Genomic DNA, 20,093 nt, shown 5'->3' on the forward strand with positions numbered 1-20,093 from the left:
CTGACTGGTTTGATTATGAAGCTTCATAGTGTCATCAAATAACCATGGGTCTTCCCCCAAGGCTCTGTCCTGGGCCCTCTTCTCTTCATCCTCTCTGCTGTCACACTTGGTGATCTCATCAGCTACCATGGGTTCCATGATCATCTCTGTGTAGATGCTTCTCAGATCTATATATCTAGCCCCAATGTCTTTCCTGACCTGAGCTCCAATTTTGAATCACCAGCTGCCTCTTGGACATTTTGAATTGCATATCCTCTAGGCCTCTCAAAGTCAACATATCCAAAACTGCTTCTCTTTTCCTCCAAATCCTCCCCTCTTCCTAATTTCCCTGTTACTATCAAGGGGCCCCACTATCCTTTCAGGCCCCAAGGCTCCAAACCTCCAATATTATCCTTGACTTTTCAATTGCATTCACTCCACATATATAGTCTAATGTCAAGTCTTGCCATTTCTACCTTTTACAACATTTATGTGTGTACATATCCTCATTACTTCACATTTGAATTTTAATAGAAAGCAATAGCCTTCTGGTTGAATTACCAGAGTTGTACAGACACATTTCTCAAGTCTCTCCCCATTTCAGTTCATCTTCTACTCAGCTACAAAAGTGATTTTTCTAAAGCATAGGTCTGATCGTGCCACTCCACTTCCCTACTCAGTAAACTCTAGTGATACCCCATTACATCCAGGGTCAAATATAAATTCTTCTCTTTGGCACTTAATGTTCTTCAGAATCTGGACCATTCCTGCCTTTCCCATCTTCTTATACTTTACTTCCCTCCATACACTGTACTATCTGACTTCACTGCCCTTCTTCTTGCTAGTGGTCAAACACAGCACTTCACCTCTTGACTGTTAGTGTCTTTCCATTGGCTGTACTTGATGCCTGGAAAGCTTTTTTCCCCTACTTCTACCTCCTGGCTTCACCTTCCTGGTTCCTTCAAGACTCATATTAAATCCCTTTTGTTAAGATGTCATTCCTGGTCCTCCCATCCTCACTCTTTTGCTAGTGCTTTCCCCTCTGATATTTGCTTCCCTTCTCATTCTCGTTCTCATTCTCATTCTCTCTCTCTCTCTCTGTCTCTGTCTCTCTCTCTGTCTGTCTCTCTCCACATACATACATACACACACACACACACACGCGCGCACACACCCCTATCTGTATTTATAATCTTGTATGTACACAGTTGTTTGCATGTTGTCTTCCCCATAGAATGTGAGTACTCTGGGGCAGAGACCATGTTTTTGCCTATCTTTGCATATCACAGTGCTTGGCACACAGTAAGTGCTTAATAAATCCTTATTGGCTGACTAACTGTCATGCAGGTCCAGAGAATTATATGAGAGGAAAAACAATCTCTTGACTGGCTGCAGAACTCTTATACTGTAACACTTAGTTAGCATGGTTGGGGATTAGAAAAAAAATTAAATGTACATAACACTAAAACTAAACTTAAACATAAACTACTCTTTGATTCTGAGAGCAACTGAAAGGTCACTGTGAATTTCAGTCATATATATATATATATATATATATATATATATATATATTTATATATATATATATATGAATGATAGAACAACAGAAGTACTGGTTAATAGATGCTTCCATGTTCATAGAAAGTTGAAAATTTGGTTTTTATCCATGAAGGCCTTAATAAGAGACAATGTCACTACCTCCCTGGGCTGAGCAACGGCCTAGGTTTTGTTCCTTGAGTCTCTCAGTGATTAGTAAATTATTGAGGGTAATAAGAAGTCACAACCTATTGGGTAACATCTATATGGTCCCGTCTGAATTAGCAAGACTTATGTCATCGTGTCAGCAAGTCATCTGTGGGCATCTCCAAAGCAGAGTAACTGTGATCCCAGTCATAAGATATTGGCATCTCTTATTTGGTCTTTATCTATGGATGGGGAGGCACTAAGCTGAGGAGGGTGCAGGGAGGCATGCACTAGCATTGATCCCAAAGAAGGGATTTGTGAAACATCTCTGAAGATCTCTGTCTTCCCCCAGGATACCCGATGATGCCCCCAGGCTTGCCTTCTCTGATCTAGAACAGTGATTAGATGTTGAGTTTTCCAGCTCTTCCTCAGAGGGTAAAGGCAGAGCAGATAATGACCATGGCAGACAGATAGGGTTTTGAAAAGATTTTGTTTCTTCTCTGGCACTGTGGTGTTTGGACTGCAGTGTGGGAGGAGCAGTCAACTCTCACTCCCCTAAATGCCTTACAGCTCTGTTAGGGAAATAATTGAGGAAATGTCTGACAACCTGGAAAAAGCAGAAATGAACTAGCTTCTCCTCACCAAAGTAAGTCTGACCTTTCCAGCCTGGCATTCAAGGTCCCTTGTCATATGACCCAAATTTACCATTCCCTTTTCTTTCTCATACTGCTACAATCAAGCAGAAGCAAAGAGGAAGGAAAGTGTGGGGCACAAGTACTTACTTGCTTCCCTTCCCCTTACCACCTTCTTTGCCTTTTTAACCGTCTCTCTTCCTGGAATACCCCTCCCCTCATTCCCACCTATTAAAATCTCATAAATGCCAAGAGGCATCAAGTTGTAGTGAAGAGAACCCAAAAGATCTGAGATTGAATTCTGACTCTGCTTTTACCTACCTTTGTGACCATGGTGAAAACACTTCTAGCCTTTCAGGACTTAAGTTGTTTTCCTTATCCGTCAGGGTGAGGGGTTGGAGCAGAGGGTCTTGAAGTTTCTTTTCAGCTCTCAGTGCTGTGACTGTCCACATACTTTGATCATATCAAATAATTTTTCAAATAACTGTGTTAACTGGGCCTTGGACGGCTTTTGTTATGCAGAGATTTTTGTTGCTACAGTGTTGGTGAGACCAAAGTCAAGAGAGCCCACACTCAGTCAGTCTCTCCTTCCTGCTTAGGGAAATGAGACATGTGTGACCTGTGGGCTCTGCTCCTTGGAGCAGGATGGTTCAGCAATTTTGTTGCAAAGCTGTCTTTGCTATTCTTACTGCTTCCACATTCCAGTGTAGTAGCGAAAGAGAAAAGCCAAACATTGGACCATTATCTTAGTTGACTCTCTTCAGGTGTTTTTGGAATATAGCCATCTCTGCTTTGTACCCCAGCAGCTGTGGAACAGCTGTATAGGAACCCTGCCCAACTATTTAAGACTCAAAGTGAAGAAAAACAGCGCATCCAATTGAGACTTGGAGGGGAATCTCTGGCCCAATGCAATCCCTTCACTTGGAGTTTTGCCAGGATGCTCTCCATTTCAGTTCCATACATAGGATAGGGATCCTTGCTGTTTGTGATTACATGGGAGTCATGAAGTTGTTCGATATTACTTAGGAGTGCATTTGGGACTTGGACTAAAGGTGCATCCTAAGCACCTGTTCCCATTTTGTGTGCAAATGGTAACATATTTGTCCTGCCCAGTTCACATGGGAATTCCATTTCAGAGCCTGAACTAGCCCCTGACCTCCTAAGACTCAGGTCCTCATTTTCTCTTGACTAGACAAGCCCCATCACTCAGGCTGCTGACCTCTCATGCCCCAGCAGATCTTTGCTGTAGTGATGAAGATTTCCTGCAAAAGCCAGCTGCTAACCCAGCTTAACACTGGGGAGCCTCAGAGCCTCTCCTCTGTCTTCTCTATTGTCAGAGTCAGAAGCTTTATGGATTTGTTTGCTTTTCTACTTTAAATGATTTTACCATGAAAATCAAATGATTTTAGCACATGAGCCCTGTTCTCAGCAGAGGGCTGTAGAGGCAGATGCCAGCAATTTGAAGCAAACATATTACCATATTCCCACAAAATCTTTAGTTTAGTTGCAAGTAAATTGTGGCAGATGTGAACTTCAGACATTAAAATGTGTTGTATGTTGGCATTGTAGAATCATCAGAAGAGAATTTTGAGTCATTTTGACTCTTTTTAGGGAGTAGCAGAGCTAGATCATCCTACACTGGCAAGAGTGGGGAACATACTTGCTTAGATGTTGGGAGGTTAGGGATCTCAAGTTCAAATCTCACCACTTCCTTTGGTAATATACACTCGTGGATCTAAAAACTCTCAGTTATGAGTTTCTCCTCTATGCCTAAACATCATTCCTCATATTTATAGCTTTCACCTCTTTTTCTTTCTTTAGAGGTAGATCAGCAAATAGGCAAATAGACAGCAAATAGCCTTCAGTGATGAGCTTGTCAGCTTATTTTAGCTTATTTGGTCCTTATGGGTGTTTTATGAGCTAATGAAGATAATTTTGTCTACACTGTCCACCTGGGACTTTGATAGGTGAGTCTTTGCTTTATTCTCAGCTTGTCCCCACCAGAAATTTGGAGTCCTCTCTGGGAACCACACTGGGCTCTAATAGGTGAGCCTTTTGTCTTCTCTCGCCCAGAATTAAGCCTCCACCTCACTTCCCCAGCCACCTGCTTTAAGACCTTACTCGAGCTTTCCAGCTCTCATTTGTGTGCCTTCCTGAATTAGAATGTAAGCTTCTTGAGGGCAGAAACTGACTTGCTTGCTTATACTTGTATCCCCAGCATTTAGCATAGTGCCTGGTACATACTAAGTACTTACTAAATGCATGTGCTCTCTCTCTCTCTCTCTCTCTCTCTCTCTCTCTCTCTCTCTCCCTCCCTCCCTCCTTCGCCCCTTTCTTTATTTTTGATCTATCTACTTTTCTGTATGTACCTTTTAGAAATAGAATTGATTGTCTGGTATCAACATTGCCCATTTCTTTTTTTTTTTCTCATTAAATGATAGATATACCTAATAATAATTGGGAATGTCATTTAACTGGCTATAAATCCACTTAACTGTACTATCATTTTGCCTATATTTATATATTTTGTTTACCATAAGAGTTTATTCAATGCCTAGTTGAGATCCAGACATGCTCTATCTTTGGTACTGCCCTAGTGACTCTTTTGAAAAAGAAAGTGTGGGTAGTTTATCATGACTTGTTCTCAGTGAACTCATTCTGACTACTAGCGATTGTTGCTTTTCTTTCTAAGTGCTCATAAGCCAGATCTTTAATACCCTGTTTAAGAATTTTGATAAGAATATAATTCTAGAATGGTCTAAGTATTATGGAGCTCAGGGAAAGCACAGTAAAGAGCTTAGAGTTTGTAGGCAGAGAAAACCTGATGAGAGATCAGATCTGGTTGATGCTACCATGGCTTAGTAGGCATAAATGATTCCTGCCCCATCACCAGTACTAATTTGCATTAGTTTTTGGAACCCTATTTCAGGTATCTGTTTTGGCCATTATCTCTTCTAAGTCATGGTCAATGTAGAAGGGGCCTCAAATATTTTAAAGTAATATGATGTGCTTAGAAGTGATGTTTTTTACAAAGCAGTTTATACTTCTGTCATAAATCTTTTGTAATCACTTAAAAATCCCTTCTCAGCATTCTCTGCTCTCAGCAGTTATCAGACAGTTCAATCCTGCAGCAATTATCCTGACTCATTAAATAACCTGTAAATGGATCAGTACTTGTCAGAGAGCTGCTACAAGATACACACAGGCTTCTGTGAAGATTGGGCAAGTACCCAATATTCAAAAGGAGTGTGAGCTATCTGCAGTTGGGTACTTTGGCCCCATTGTGCATTTAGGCAGAATTACTTGACCGGTTTAGTGCCAGAAAGGGAGCCAGATAAATCTGTGATGGTTTAGAGGTTTAAAAAAAAAGGTGTGCTTGGGGGTGAGGGAGATTCTCTTCACTGAGAAGCTGTATAAATGGTAAGAAATAGAAAACTAATCTTCACTCGTTCTCCCTGAAAGAATGCATATCTCTTAGGAATGTTGTAATTATGGATTTAGGAAATCAGGCCAATTTGTCAGAGTGTGAATTTCAAGATTTATTCATTCTGCCCTCTCAAGCATTGCTTCACCGGAACAGAAAGCACCCAGAGTTGAAATGCACCAAGAGGGGTTAAAGCAGAGAGAAAATCACTGCAGGTACTTCCATTCACCAAAGATCCTGCAAACATACTTATGCTGCTTTGGCTCAGAGCCAGATGAGTTCCCGGAACCCTGGAAAACATGGAAAAGTTGTAACCTAAGCCCCTCTCCTGTGTCAAAGAGGAGCATCAGCAAGGCTGCAGTGCAGTCCTGCCGTTCTCCAGGTGGTGTATTGTTCCTCATAGAGAACTTTCCCAATATAGAGACAAAGGTCATTAGAATTTCAAGTCAGTTTAGCCTTAGAAAATGAAAAAGAAGTACACGATGAGATTCATAAACTTGCAGAGTTTTTAAGTCACCAGTTAAAAAACTCAAACTGGAGTTGTTCATAGTCCAAATGTTTATAGCAAATGAAATTGAAATATACTTAGAGGCTTTATATGTATTAAAGGCAGCCTGGAAATATTAGTCAGAACCACTAGGGGTGTAGATGACACTGTAGGTCATTTGGATAGCTCAGTGCTGAATCATAGAATCATAGAATCCTAGAGGCAGAAGGAGCCTCAGAGGTCACCTAATATAGCCCCTTCATTTTATAGTTGAGAAAACTAAGGCTCAGAGAGATGGGTGACTTGCCCAAGGTCACACAGCCCAAGAGCTACATTTCAGGAAGTTCTTGTAAAGTTCTTGTAAAGCAATATAGTGGGCAGGAAAGTGACCAGTTAGCTCTGGTGTGGGCACATACAAGGTAACACAATTGGTGGGGAAATAAACTAATTACACTTTGAGGATGATGGTCTCCAAGATCATGGATTTAGAACTGGAAGGAACTTTAGGAGCTCCCCAGTCCAACCCCCTCAGTCTACAGTTGGGAAAGCAAAGGCCAAAGAGCCTAAGTGACTTAGGAAAGCAGGTGGAGTATAACATGGGAGCTTTGTATCCAGTTTCATGGCTCTTCTCATTGTGCCACATTGCCTTTTAATAAGGGTTTAAAGCTCTATTGATAAGAATTTCAAAACTCTAGGCAAACTCATTCTTACCAGTCTTTGTTAGGTATACTCTATCCTGGCTGGGAGATTGTCATTCCTGGGTTTTAAGCTGTGGTCCAGAAATCCAAATCCCAGCTGTTCACGTTTTCTGTCAGCTGAAACCCAGAAAAGGTATTGGGGATTAGCCCATTGTAGCGTGGCTGCCAAATAGTATAGTATGTAGGTTCCAAAAGTATTGAATGAAACTCCTGAGTAAAAGATCAGAGTTTGAAAGGAAGCCAGTGATGTTTGGGCCTCTCCCCCAACCTATGAGTGAGGTTGGTTCCAAGAAGGCAGGTACCCGGTTGTTACAACATTTTCTTCGGTTCAGTTGTCAGTAACAGAATTATGGGTCAGATGGCTCATGGGCAGGAACCAGAGATGTATGCTGACTCTTAACTACCCATTGCTGATGGAAGAAAAAAGAGGTCCAGATGAGTTTTTTTTGAAAAAAGACAATGGGTAGTCCAAAATTTATAATTGGTTTTGGAACATAGCTAGAGCTCCAGAGAAAAACCCATATAGACACTTATCTCAGAACCACTGAACTGTGCTTTTGTACTTTCTCATGTCTCACTCTGTAGGTGGTAGACTGAGGCCAGCCTGAACAGTGGTACAGAGTGGGCTTCAGGTTTTATTTCCAAAGCTCAGCGTAGCCCTGATGAAGTGTTCTGGAGCATTATTTTTAATAAACTTGGTTATAATTATTGATGCCTAAGTTTGCTTCTCTTTAAAAAATAATTAATGTTTCCAGTTAACAAAACATTTATTTTCTTTCCCTCTCATATCCCTTCCAATGAACGGTTCAAAAAAAAGAAAAAAACTCATCATAACAAATATGCATAATTCAGGTAAAACTAAGTCCCACGTTGCCAATGTACAAAAATTAATGTTTCAGTCTACATTTTAAATCCCATCATCCCTGGCAGGAGGTAGGTAACATGCTTCATCTTTGATTCTCCGGCATCATATTTTATCATCATACTGATCAGAGTTTCAAAGTTTTTTAAAGTTTTTTCTTTATAATGTTATATATAAATCACTCTCTTAGTTCTGCTCACTTCACTTTGCATCAGTTCATAGACATCTTCCCAGTTTCCTCTGAAACTCTCCATTTTTTATGAAGCAATAATACTGTTACATTCCTATATTGTAGTTTATTTAGCTCTTTCCAAATAGGTGGCCCCCTTAATTTCCATTTTTTGTTACTCTAAAAAGATCTGTCGATATTTTTGTCCATATGGGTCCTTCTTTCTCTTGATCTCTCTGGGGCATATGCCTAATAGTGGTACCACTGGGTCAAAGAGCATTCACAGTTTTGTGACTTTTAGGTCATAGTTCCAAATTGCTTTCTTGAATAGCTGGACCAATTCATAGCTCCATCAACAGTGTACAAAATGTCTGTTTTCTGACAGCTTCCACCAACAATTCTTATTTTCTTCTTTTGTCAGTTTTACTAACTAGTGGGTTGAGGTGGAGCCCAAAGTTGATTTAATTCACATTTCTCTAGTGATTAATGCATTGGAGCATTGTTTCATATAGTTGTTGATAGCTTAGATATCTTCCTTTGAAAACTGCCTCTTGATATTTTTTGACCATTTATCTATTGAGAAATGGCATTTATTCTTATAACTTTAAATCAGTTCTTTATATGTCCTGGATATAAGACCTTTATTACATCAATTTATTGTAAAGATTTTTTTCCTGTTAACTATTTCCCTTCTAATTTTAAGTGCATTGGTTTTGTTTGTACAAAAAAAAATTACTTTTTATATAATCAAAATGTCAGCTTTATCATCCAGTCTCACATCTCTACCTGCCTATTGGACATGTAAATTGGATGTCCTATAAACACCTTTAACTCAACACGTCCAAAACCAATTTCATTATCTTTTACCCCTAAACACTTCCCTGATATCACCTCATACTTGGACTATTGCAATAGCATTTCAATTGGTGTCCCTGACTTTATAACCTGGCTCATAACCTGGCTCCCTCCTACTTCTTCAGCGTATGCATCCCCGTGTACTCTGCAATCCAGTAATACAGGCCTTCTTACTGTTTCTCGACAAGAAATTACACCTCCCAACTCTGGGCATTTTCACTGGTATGTCCCTCATATTGCTACCTCCAAGCTTCCCTGGCTTCCTTCAAGTCTCAGCTAAAATCCCACCTTCTACAAGAAACCTTTTCCAAGCTCCTTAATGCTAGTACTTGCCGATTTATCCTGTATATCTTGCTTGTATGTAATTGCTTGCATGTTGTCTCCTCCATCTCTGGTTTTTAGTCATGCACTCTTCCTCTATCCATGTACTTCTAATTTATATATGAATTCAACTTTTGTGTATAAGTCATGTATCTATTTGGATGTTGCCAGTTGGTATCTATCTTGGCAATTGGTGTGAAATACTCTAACCTCCTCCTTTTCCTTTCCTCCCTGTCCTAGGAAGAGAGCAACATCTAGGAAGTAGGTACAGGTCTTGAAAAATCTTTGCCCAAAGTATTCAAGTATGTCTGTCTCTTCATGTATGACCATGATCTGTATCTTCTTCATCAGTCTTACCATTCACAATATGACTACAGCTTAGAAATGGAGATATTACCATTTGGGAAAGATACACCCCAAAAGCTTATATATCTATAAATTCTAAGCCCATAGAGGTCAAGGGCAGCCAAGCAATAAAGAAAAATAAAATGGGAATTTTATGCAACTTAATTTTTTCATAGGTAAAGTCATTTGTTTTTGTCAGAGAATAGTAGACCTGAAGTCTAAATCTTAAAAGAAAGTATATTTTCCTATAAATCCACTAAAGTTGGATTATTCCTGGGAGTAAAACCTCACACCACAATTTAGAGCTAGAAGGGCCCTTGGATATTATCTCTTTACCCCTTCATTACACAGAGTAGGAAACTGAAGCCCAGAGAGATGAATTGAATATCCAAGGTGAAACTGATAGTAAATAGCGTTGTGGAAGGAATTAGAAGTTTGGTGAATTCTCTAAAACATACAAAGAACTGAAAAATGTCTTAAGATGAAGAGTTTAATTTAGGTCTTTAATAATATGATGGAAATATAATTGAATTATTTGTTTCTTGCATATGACATTCTGTCTTCCACATATGTGTCCTTGCACAGGCTGGCTCCCATAACTAGAAGACTCTCTATCCTATACATAGGCTGCCTCTTTCCCAGTTTTTTGTGCTCGCACCCTCCTAAAATTACTTTATATATACTTTAGAGATATTTATCTGTGTGTATGTCATCACCCACTCCCCCCACCCTCAAAAGTAGAGACTATCGTATATTTTTCACTTCGTACTTTCTTTTTGCATTTTGCATAATAGGTGCTTAATATTTGTTGAAGTGAATGATAGATGACAAGGTCAATATCATTTGTACATAGAATACAAGGTGTATAGTGATGTGACTTATACTACAGAATATCAGCATTAGGAAGGACTTCAGAAGATATCCAGTCCCACCTCTACCTGCACATGTACACTCATTTTCTGCAATATTTCTGATAAAGTCATCCAGTTTTTTCTTGAAGGGGAACCTGTTACCTCCCAAGACAATCCATTCCATTTTTGGATAGTTCTAATTCTTAGAAAGCTTTTTGTTCCATTGGGCACAAATTTGCCTTTCTTCAACTTCCACCCGTTGCTCCTAGTTCTGCCCTCTGGGGCCAAGCAGAATAAAGCTACTCCTTTTCCATGACAGCCCTTCTGCTATTTGAATACAGTTTTCAGATCCCTGCTAAGGCTTCTCTTCTCCAGGCCAAATGTGTAGTTCTTTTAACCTATATTTGTATGGCATGGTTTCCAGTGCCCTCAGCATCCAAATCGCCTACTTCTGGACATGTCCCAGCTTATTCATGTCCTTCCTAAAGGCCATGTAAACATGGCTCTTATTCATTATCTTTCATACTTATTTCAATATTTTTACAGATGTATGATCTCCTTAGTGTTGGTATGTCCTCTGCCTGTGCAGATCATAGTACATCATTCCTATGCAACTTGTGTGATTCTTGTCTGTCTCTTTCCACAGATCCTCCATAGAGTTCATACTCCAAACTCTGGAGACCTTCCTCCATTGTTGTTGGGGTTTTTTAAAAATAGTTTATTGATAGCAATGCAGCACTCCGACTACCCATTTGTTAACCCTCATTCATGCTTCATTACCCGCCTACCTCTTTTTCCAGTTACACATGTTTTGTTGCTGTTTTTTATACCTCTTATTGTGCATTAATCATTGTTGGTAATATCTTGCAGCCTACTTACATACGCACCATATGTCTTTCTATTGACATTTGCATCACCTGCAGCTTTGATCATAATATTCTGTTACTGATGACCATGTAACAAATCTAGGAGAATATTGGCATTATGGGTTTGATTTTGTGATAGCAAAGAGCCCCTGGTCATTGAAAGCACTACATATGAAGTAAACAAAGTTTATTTGATAAACTTTATTTAGTCATAGCCTGGTAGAGAACAGTCTGCTAGCCTCCTCAGATATACTGGTAAGGAAACAAGAGTAAAATCACAAATCAACTGCTCCCGTTTCTTTATGGAATGTAAAAACCATTCAGAGCAGCAGCAATATCTGGCATTAGGACTGGCTTTGGAAGTCCTCTAGTCTAGGACTGAAGCTATGATGGGCTTCTGTTTCAGGGGAATGACCAAAAGACCTAGTGGGCTGGTGATTCAGTACAAAAGAATGTCGCTCTGAACAGAGAGAAAGAGAACGCGCAGAATGGCCTGCTGCCTCCTGGGTGCCAAGGCAGAGGTGGGACAGGAAGGGCAAAGGATATCCTGAAGAATGTAAGGGAGTTTCCATGTATTGTAGTCCATGTGGGAACCTGGGACCCTGGGAGGAGGGAGCCTGGAAAGGCTCAAGGCTGTTTGGAGGATGGAAAAGACAGCCAAGGGAGGGGTCAACCCAGGGGATCTTCTCCAAGGTGGTTCAGGTGCGACACATGAATGAGACAAGAAGACAGCAGTTACTGAAGTGCCAAAACAGCACTTAGCTGGGCATTTAGCATGTGACCAGTGCAGAAAGAGACTTGTTTTGCAGCCTGAGAAAACACATATGTGGACAGCCATACTCCTTATTAAACAGATGAAAATTCAACCTTCCTGGTTTAAAAAAAAAAAAAAACAAATCAACACCTGGTCAGCGGCCTTCTGATATCCCAGTCATAAGAGAGTCCCATAGATTTCAGAGCTGGGAGGGACCCCGGAGATGATCTTGTTCTGTCCTCTCATTTTACAGATGAAGGGACAAAAGCTCACAAAGGGGATAGGACTTCCCCAAGGTCATCTTCAGAAAGTTAGTGTCAGCACCATGACTTACATTCCAGGGATCTTCTCAGGACAGTTCAGTGGCACCGTGCAGAAAGTCAGGAACGTCTTAGCTGTGTGACCTTGGACAAGTCACTTCACCACTGTCTGCCTCAGCTCCCTCAGCTGTAAAAGGGGAATAATACTAGCACCTGCCTCCCAGGGTTGTTGTGAGGATCAAAGCACTTAGCACGGCATCTGGCATACTGTAGGAGCTTAATATATGCTTATTCTCTTCATTACATCATACTGATTCCCTAGAAACATGTTCGTGGTCCTCAAAAGTTTCAGTTCTCCATTGCCTATAGCATCAAATATATACTTCTGAGTCTCACATTTAAGACCTGCACAACCTGAGGCCCACTAACCTTTCCAGATTTATTTTATACTATTCCCTTTTATGAAATCTATATTCTCGCTAAACTGGACTGTTAGCTGTGAGCTAAACTCTTTATAGGCGTTGTCTCCTGTCCCCATGCATTCGCACAAGCCTTTCTCTTTTCCAAGAATGAATTTCTTTCTCATCTCTGCCTCTTCAAGACCCAGCTCAGGCACTGTCTACTTCCCGAAGTCTTCATTAAACCCCCTGCCCCCAATGTGATTGTTTTGTCCCTTAATGTCAAATATCTATGGTTTGGGGGTCATGAGAACTTTCCATTAATGCTGAGTGCAAACTTTCTATAACTTAGTAAATAAGTCTTAGGTAGTTGCCTGAGGCTCCAAAGTTAAGTGACTTGCCGATTATCACACAACTATTATGTGTCAGAGTAAGACTTGTCAATTCTATGTTTAGCACTCTGCTCACTATACTATGCTGCCTCTCAATTTTCTTTAAACTATAATTCTTTTCATATGTATTATGCTGTTCCACACTCCACCCCCCACCCCCACCCCGACTATAAGCTTCTCGAGGGCAGGGACCATTTCATTTGTGTCTCTGTATCCCATGCCAAGTCCAGTGTCTTGCACAAAGTAGGTGCTCAATAAGTGTTTTGAATTGAGCTAAATTGGAGAAGTAAACATAGGGCAAAGACGATGTAATGCTTTTGGGGCTCAGGCAGAAAGCTTCCTCATCTATCAAGTCAACTTAATCACTTGATTTTGTTCTGCCCATGCTTGCACATCGCAGAGCTTTACAATATTAGAGACCCTTCATGTAGCTTAACTTGTCTTTTCCCCTCTGCCCTCTACCCTCTTCTCTATGTATTTTTGTATGGCTTTTCTTTTTTCTTCTAAAGAAAAATCCTTGGGCCACCAACAGATTTGTTTCCTAATCTGAACTGGAGCGTCTAGCTTGAAGACAACTTCTCACCTTTCCATCACCGTTGGAATCTAAAGAATGCAAGTTGATGGCCCTGGCCACATTCCAAACATTCAGACTCTGTTTGCACTTGTGAGAAGGCAGGGTAGAGAGCCTGATCACAGGATCCTCCAAGATTAATGTCTCTTTACCAGCAGGGTTTGCCTGACACTAAACTACTGTACCTTGGGTGCGGAATCTGCATAACTCAGAATGTTTTCAGAAAAATGCCTCCTGTTTTCACGTCTCTTCTTTCACTGATCTGAAATCATACCACCCATCATTGTGATGAGGATTTGTACCCAGCAATTAGGGAAGGGATGCTGGGATGTGGCTTTACTGAATATACCCTGTAGAGGAGGATGTAGCTATTCTTGGTTGACTAAGGTCAATGCCACCAAAGTCCAAGGCTGACAGTGTCTATATTATACTCACTGCAACTTTATAGGGTAATACTTCATGCAACATTTTTGCACTTCAAATCCTGTACCAAATGTTACTCCTTGAGAAATGCCAGAAGCAGTTTTATGGTAAACCCCCTCAGACAGCTGCTCTCAACCAAACTGTCCAAGACACATTGCTACCCTGAAGTCAGCATACAAAACATACGTACAACTTGGAAGCATTTTAGACAGAACTGAAGAAAACCAACTAAAGCTGTGAATAGCTGAGAGAGAGGTAGTTTTAAGTAAGAAAAAACTGAGCTCCATAATGAAGTGAGGATAAAAGTTTCTGCAACTGAAGAGGATAATATAAAATCAAATATTTCAGACTCACAGAAAAGGGTGATAACTGGTGCCAAAGAACCCTCTCAAACATAAAAATGACAAGAATTATGAAGAAGAGATTCAGAAGTCAGCAGTAGAGAAGATTTAAAATATTGAAAAACTGGACTGATGAGGACAAGTTTTAAAAAGTTGAATTACCTGCTAAGAAAAGAAGCCTGAGAGATAATTCAATACCAATCTAATTACTTGTATTTCTGTTCCATTCTCAGTTACCCCCTCCACAAGGAAGGACAGTTTTGGTCACCATCCTTCAGGACAAAAATGGACCTGAAATCAAGTTTAGGAAAGGGCAGCCACAATGATCCAGTTTTCCTGTCGCTTCTCTCGTCAAGAGATTATTGTCCACTTTATCAAATTCTTCAGTAGGCTGTAAAGCCTTCCCAAAACTACCTTTTCCCCCCTCTTCCCCTGCCCCTCCCCCCACATTCTTCTGACCCTCAGTTCTTTTAATTCCCCCTTTGGATTCTCTTCATTCTTCCTGCCACTATTGTTCTTTCTGGCTATTCCATCACACCTAGGATCATCAGAAAATCGATTTCGAGCTGGAAGAAGCCTTGGGGATCATCTAGTCCAGACCTTTCATTTTATGGAAGAGGAAGAAAGATAAGACACAGAAAAGCTGTGTCCTTTTCAAAGTCACACATATAATAAGTAGAGGAACTCTGATTCTAATCCAGTCCTCTGACATAAAATTAAGGCTCTTTCCATTGCAGCAACTCATTGCAAAACCCTTTGGAACTTGTTTACAACTCCATGCTTTCCCTCTCCCATCTGTGTGGAATATCATATGCTCTACTCTGAAGTTAGAATGCTCTTTCTCTTCTTTTTCATAAATCTACACCCTTTCCCTCCTTAAAAACCTGCTTAAAGTGTATCTCTTCTTCACATCCTTCCTTGGTTAACCCTACTCCATTCTGATCACTTTGCTCTTCAATTTCCTTTGTCACTACTGAGTTCAGAATTTGTACCATGGTATTTTATCCTTGTTTCAATTTGGCAAGTTTTCAACCTTTTTCATATGTGTCTATTCTGTCTCCATATTCAGCTATAAGGCACCTAGGAGCCAAAAACATACTCCAGATTTCCCTAAAATTGTAGAGTATCAAAGCTTGGTAAATCTTACATAGACCACCGCATCCAACCATCTCATTTCACATATGAGAGAACCACGACCCAGAAAAGTGGCAGGATTTATCCAAGGTCACACTATATTCTGTACAGAGTAGGCTCTTGTGTTTTGAGTAACTGACTGAAAAATGGAAGATAAATTCTGCTTTTTCCAGCTCCATGTAGGCAGGTCCCTACTCCTACCACTTATGTGGTTTTATTACTTCTTCCTGTGGTGTCATGCATTCTTATTTTTCCCCTGGGCTGTGAAGAAGAATAAGGAGAAGGAGAAGAAGGATAGCTGGAGAGAGAGAAACGGAGAGAAAGAGATGGAGAAATGGAGATACGTAGAAAGAGGCATGAAGAGAGAGTTGGGGAGAGAGAGATATGGAGGAATGGGGAGAGATCGGTGTCCTTATTCCTTGATAAGAATGGGAATGACTGGGCTGAGAAAAAGCCAGTGAAGACCAAGGCAGTGGGAAAGTCAAAAGAAAGGAAGACAAAGGAGATCTTGTTTTATGACCCATGTGAAAGGAGACTGACAAGGGTTTCAGTTCCATGGTACTATCAGGAATGTTAAAGAGAAGCACATAAAAGGTATTGGTGGAAACTAACCTGTGCATGTCAGTACTATCTCAAAGTGCTCTCTTATCCCAATTTCTGCCTCAGTACCTCCCCAACAAGCCTGGCTTTTCTTAGTGAAAGTATATGAATGCCTTTCACAAAACATTTGCTGTATTTATGGATCCTGGCAGTGACTTTTCCAGGGCTCCACAGAACTTTGCAGAAATAGCTGAGATGTGTGGTCATCAGTGGGGCTTTTCTTGGCTGTGGGCCTTGTTACGTCATAGTCTTGCTCTGTATTGTTCTTGTGTGCTTCCAATGGGAGCACTTGGAGAACTTCATAAATGCAAAATAGGTATTAGGAGCTGGGCCACTATGACCCTCTCTTCCAAATTGTGAGGCAGTCTGATGTCATCGTGCTTTATAGGGAGCCTGATTTTAAATTTCATATGGGACTAAGAGTGTGCCTTTGACATCCCATTTTGTACCTTGCCTCTTTTGCAAGCTGCAGATTAGAAAAGTCTACTCTCAGTGTTGTCATGTATATAGATATAGATATATAGATATATAAATCAATAAAGATACTTTCATATGCATTCCTTCTTTATGACCTCTCCCCACCCTTCAAAACAAATTACCAAGCTTGTTAAACTTCAGCTTATTTTATGCAAAAATATCTTCTAATCCTTTCCTGTTTCAGAATATGGTAGGGGAGAATTTATGGCTGCAGGAACAGCTGATCCAGCTGCTGATCAGTTACTGTGATGCTGCCACAGCTGCCCAGTGGGCTCTGTCCTACCATCTTCCTGATGAATCTCTGCCTGCCAAAGTGGCTGAGAAGATGCATGAACTCCAGCACCAGGAGAGGTGAGACTCACATCTCACTTTGCCTCTGTATCTTATGGCAAGTACAAGGCTATCCTGAGAGTAAGCATTAGGTCTCGAGTCCCCACAGCTTCACTCATGTCTCTGTCAAGTTCAATTTTTTTAGATCACTGAGGCATCTGTTTCCACAATAGGCCTTGGCTTCTTTGGGTAGATATAATATCTTACTTTACTTTATGGAGGATTCTCCTAGGGCATCAGGAAATTCCCTAGGCTCTCTTAGCTCCCTAGGTGCCACTGTTACTATCTCTGTGCACCAAATTATAGTTTGAAAAAAATGAAGGCAGATTTTAAATGGAATAACTTAGGCTGGCCCCTAAGATTAGCAATTACCTTGTTCTTGGAACTAAGGAGGTTTAATATATTCTGCCTTTCCATTTGATTCCCATTTTCTTTCCCATGTCCTTCTTAATAGCCTGTGTTTTGGGGTGATTGAACTAGAGAGAAAAAGAAATTAAAACATCTAACTGTTTAGCAGCAATGGTGTCTGGGCAGTGGGAGAGCTTCGTGGGATGCAACCAACAGAGGAGGGAAACCAGGAGCTAAAATATTTTGGAAATATTCAAGTGATTGTGGGTCTGGGTGTGGGAATGAGGATAACTGATTGGAGATTCAGGTGAGAGAGTTTATATTAACAAGTAGAGGAGCTGTACATGTAGGGGGTAGGTGGGGTGGAACAGGGAACTGGAGAGGAGTGGGTCTGGATTGGCCTATAAACTTGGTAGGGAAACAGGGTAAAGATAGACATTCAGGAGGAGAAGAAAGCATTTGGATGGACTGACCAGCAATAGCCCAGTAGCCCATCAAGAGTAATGCTATAAAAAATGACAAGAAAGATGATTTCAGAAAAAACTAGGAAGACTTAAATGAACTGATGCAGAGTGAAGTGAGCAGAACCAGGAGAACATTGCATACAGTAACAACAATATTGTAACATGATCAACTGTGAAAGACTCAGCTACTATAATCAATACAGTGATCTGAGACAATTCTGAAGGACACATAGTGAAAAATACTATCTACCTCCAGAGAGAATGGATGGACTCTGGGTGCAGATTGAAGTATATTTTTTTTACCCTCTTAATTTTTCTCACTTTTTATTTTGGTTACATGGCAAATATTGAAATACAGTTTTCATGACTTCCCATGTATAAATTAATATCATATTGCTTGCCTTCTTAGTGAGTGGGAGAGGGACTGGAAGGTGGGAAATCAAAAAAATTTTTAAATGAATTTTAAAATAAATGATAAATTTATTTTTAAAAGGCAATTGGGAAATATTTAACAAAATAAATTAAAATGTAACACAACCAAAAAAAAGAGTAGTGCAACTGGTTTTTCAGTATGCACAAGAGAAAATTCACATGCTTAAAGTCATAATTTTAAAAATTGCAAAATTAGAAGGGCTTACTCAAAGCATAAATCCTGCCTAGGAAATTACTAATAATTGGTCATCCAACTTCTGCTTTTGAATAAGCCCTGAGCTGTAGCTCCAAATTAGAAAGTGATCTCTAGCCATGCTGAAACCTGAAGATTGCTGCTAACCAGACCCAATGGCCAGATACCCTTGAAGGATAAATTCAAGGGCTCCCCTGTTAAAGAGAAGGCTTCATACCAAACTTGACCAATGGAGCTTGGGCTCCTTTAATGAACAGAGGTTGGATTCTTAGGCATGTAGAAATTTGGGGGCTCTTCAGGCTCTCAGTACTCACTGTGTAAAAACTAAGAAACATGTCAGTTCAAAGGATCCCCACTGGTTAAACTCAGCACTTCCAGGTAGGGCCACATCTAAAATGCAATATACTGGACCCTCTAGATTGTTGTTGTGCTGGCTCTGATCTCTTTCTTAGGGTCAGGGGCCTCCTACTTGTGTGTCTCTCCTCAGTGTTTAGAGACTAGGAATTACCTCCCTGACCTCTGACAGTAATAATAACTCACATTTCCATTGTGCCTTACAGTTTACCAAGTGCTTTTTACATCACAGCCCTGAGAGGTAAAATTAGGTAGTGCAAGCCAAGAGGGTAAGTGACTTTCCCAAAGTCTCACAGCTTGGAGGAGCCGAGACTTCATTCTTGTCATCTAACTCCAAGTCCAGTGCTCCTCCATGACAGCTCTCAGTTAAGGAGTCATTCCTCATGCAGTCAGAAGCTGGGTAGACCCTAGGGAGTGGGAGATTTGAAACTTCACATCTTGATGAAACATTTTACACTAATATTAATTTAGGCAACCCATGTGCCATCCTACAGTGCTCTCCCTGACTCTGTTCTAAAGATAGAGAATATGTTTGAAAAAGCATAGCTGGTAAATCCTTTTTTCCTTTTTGTTCTTAACTTGGAGTCTGTGAACTCTTTATGTTTTAATATTTTGATAACTTCATTTAGATATAATTGGTTTCCTTTGTAACCAATCTATTTTGATTTATGCAAAACACTATTCTGTTGCTTTACCAGCCACTCTAGCTCCCCCAGTCATATTTTTGTGACTTGCCAATCTTCTGCTTTCCATGCAGGCCCCAGTATCTCTGATCTGAGTCTCCTTCTTACTCTCACTCATCTCCCAGTCACCTCATCCTCACGTGACTGGGGTCTGGGTCTGTGACTCCTCACTAATTTAGTTCTGTTCTCCATGGTCTTATCTGCCCTGAAGACTTTTGTCAGCCTTCCTATGACTGCATGTGGAATTATGTGGCTGGCCAGCCCACTTGCTAGAGAAGCCATTGAACCATGCTGTCCCTTTTAACCTTAAATCGTGTTTGCTGACATTTAGTAAAAAGAGGCAGGTTAGTAGATTGCTGCAAGAAGAGTGTGGAAGTGTTGAGTGAACGAGATGATTCCCCATTTCTAAACCCATAGTGGCCATAGGTAATCATGCTCACCAAAGGATGAGTGTTTCTCAGTTCACTATTTTATTTTCTTTATGTTACAGGGTGGAAGTGACTAAGGAAAGAACCAATGATTCTAAAATGGACAAAAAGAATGATTACTATTATCAATTGCCCATAGCCAGGGAAAGTATTCACTTCCTGCAGACCTGGGAGGAAGTGGATGAGTGCAAGGATGCGGTACTTCAGGTAAGCTATTCTTCAGGCCACGACAGAGCCAAAGTTGGCACTTTAGTATCATGGGAGCCAAGATAGGAGAGCATGCTTAAATCTTGTATTTTTACCATCATTTCTCTCCTGCTTGAATGCTGAGTTTCAGGA

General features: G+C 40.4%; 1 protein-coding gene across 4 annotated transcripts in view; it reads left to right on the forward strand.

Moving 5' to 3' along the window:
* Positions 1–20,093, forward strand: part of EXD3 (exonuclease 3'-5' domain containing 3) — a 482,404-nt gene that overhangs the window by 272,075 nt on the left and 190,236 nt on the right. For all 4 annotated transcript variants that reach the window (XM_036749598.1, XM_036749599.1, XM_036749600.1 and 1 more), the window contains 2 exons: positions 16,707–16,873; positions 19,817–19,961. In XM_036749598.1, the coding sequence (XP_036605493.1) occupies positions 16,707–16,873; positions 19,817–19,961 (312 nt within the window). The remainder of the gene's footprint in view (positions 1–16,706; positions 16,874–19,816; positions 19,962–20,093) is intronic.

Source organism: Trichosurus vulpecula, chromosome 3 (assembly GCF_011100635.1).
Source record: "Trichosurus vulpecula isolate mTriVul1 chromosome 3, mTriVul1.pri, whole genome shotgun sequence".
Classification (NCBI taxonomy): Eukaryota; Metazoa; Chordata; class Mammalia; order Diprotodontia; family Phalangeridae; genus Trichosurus; species Trichosurus vulpecula.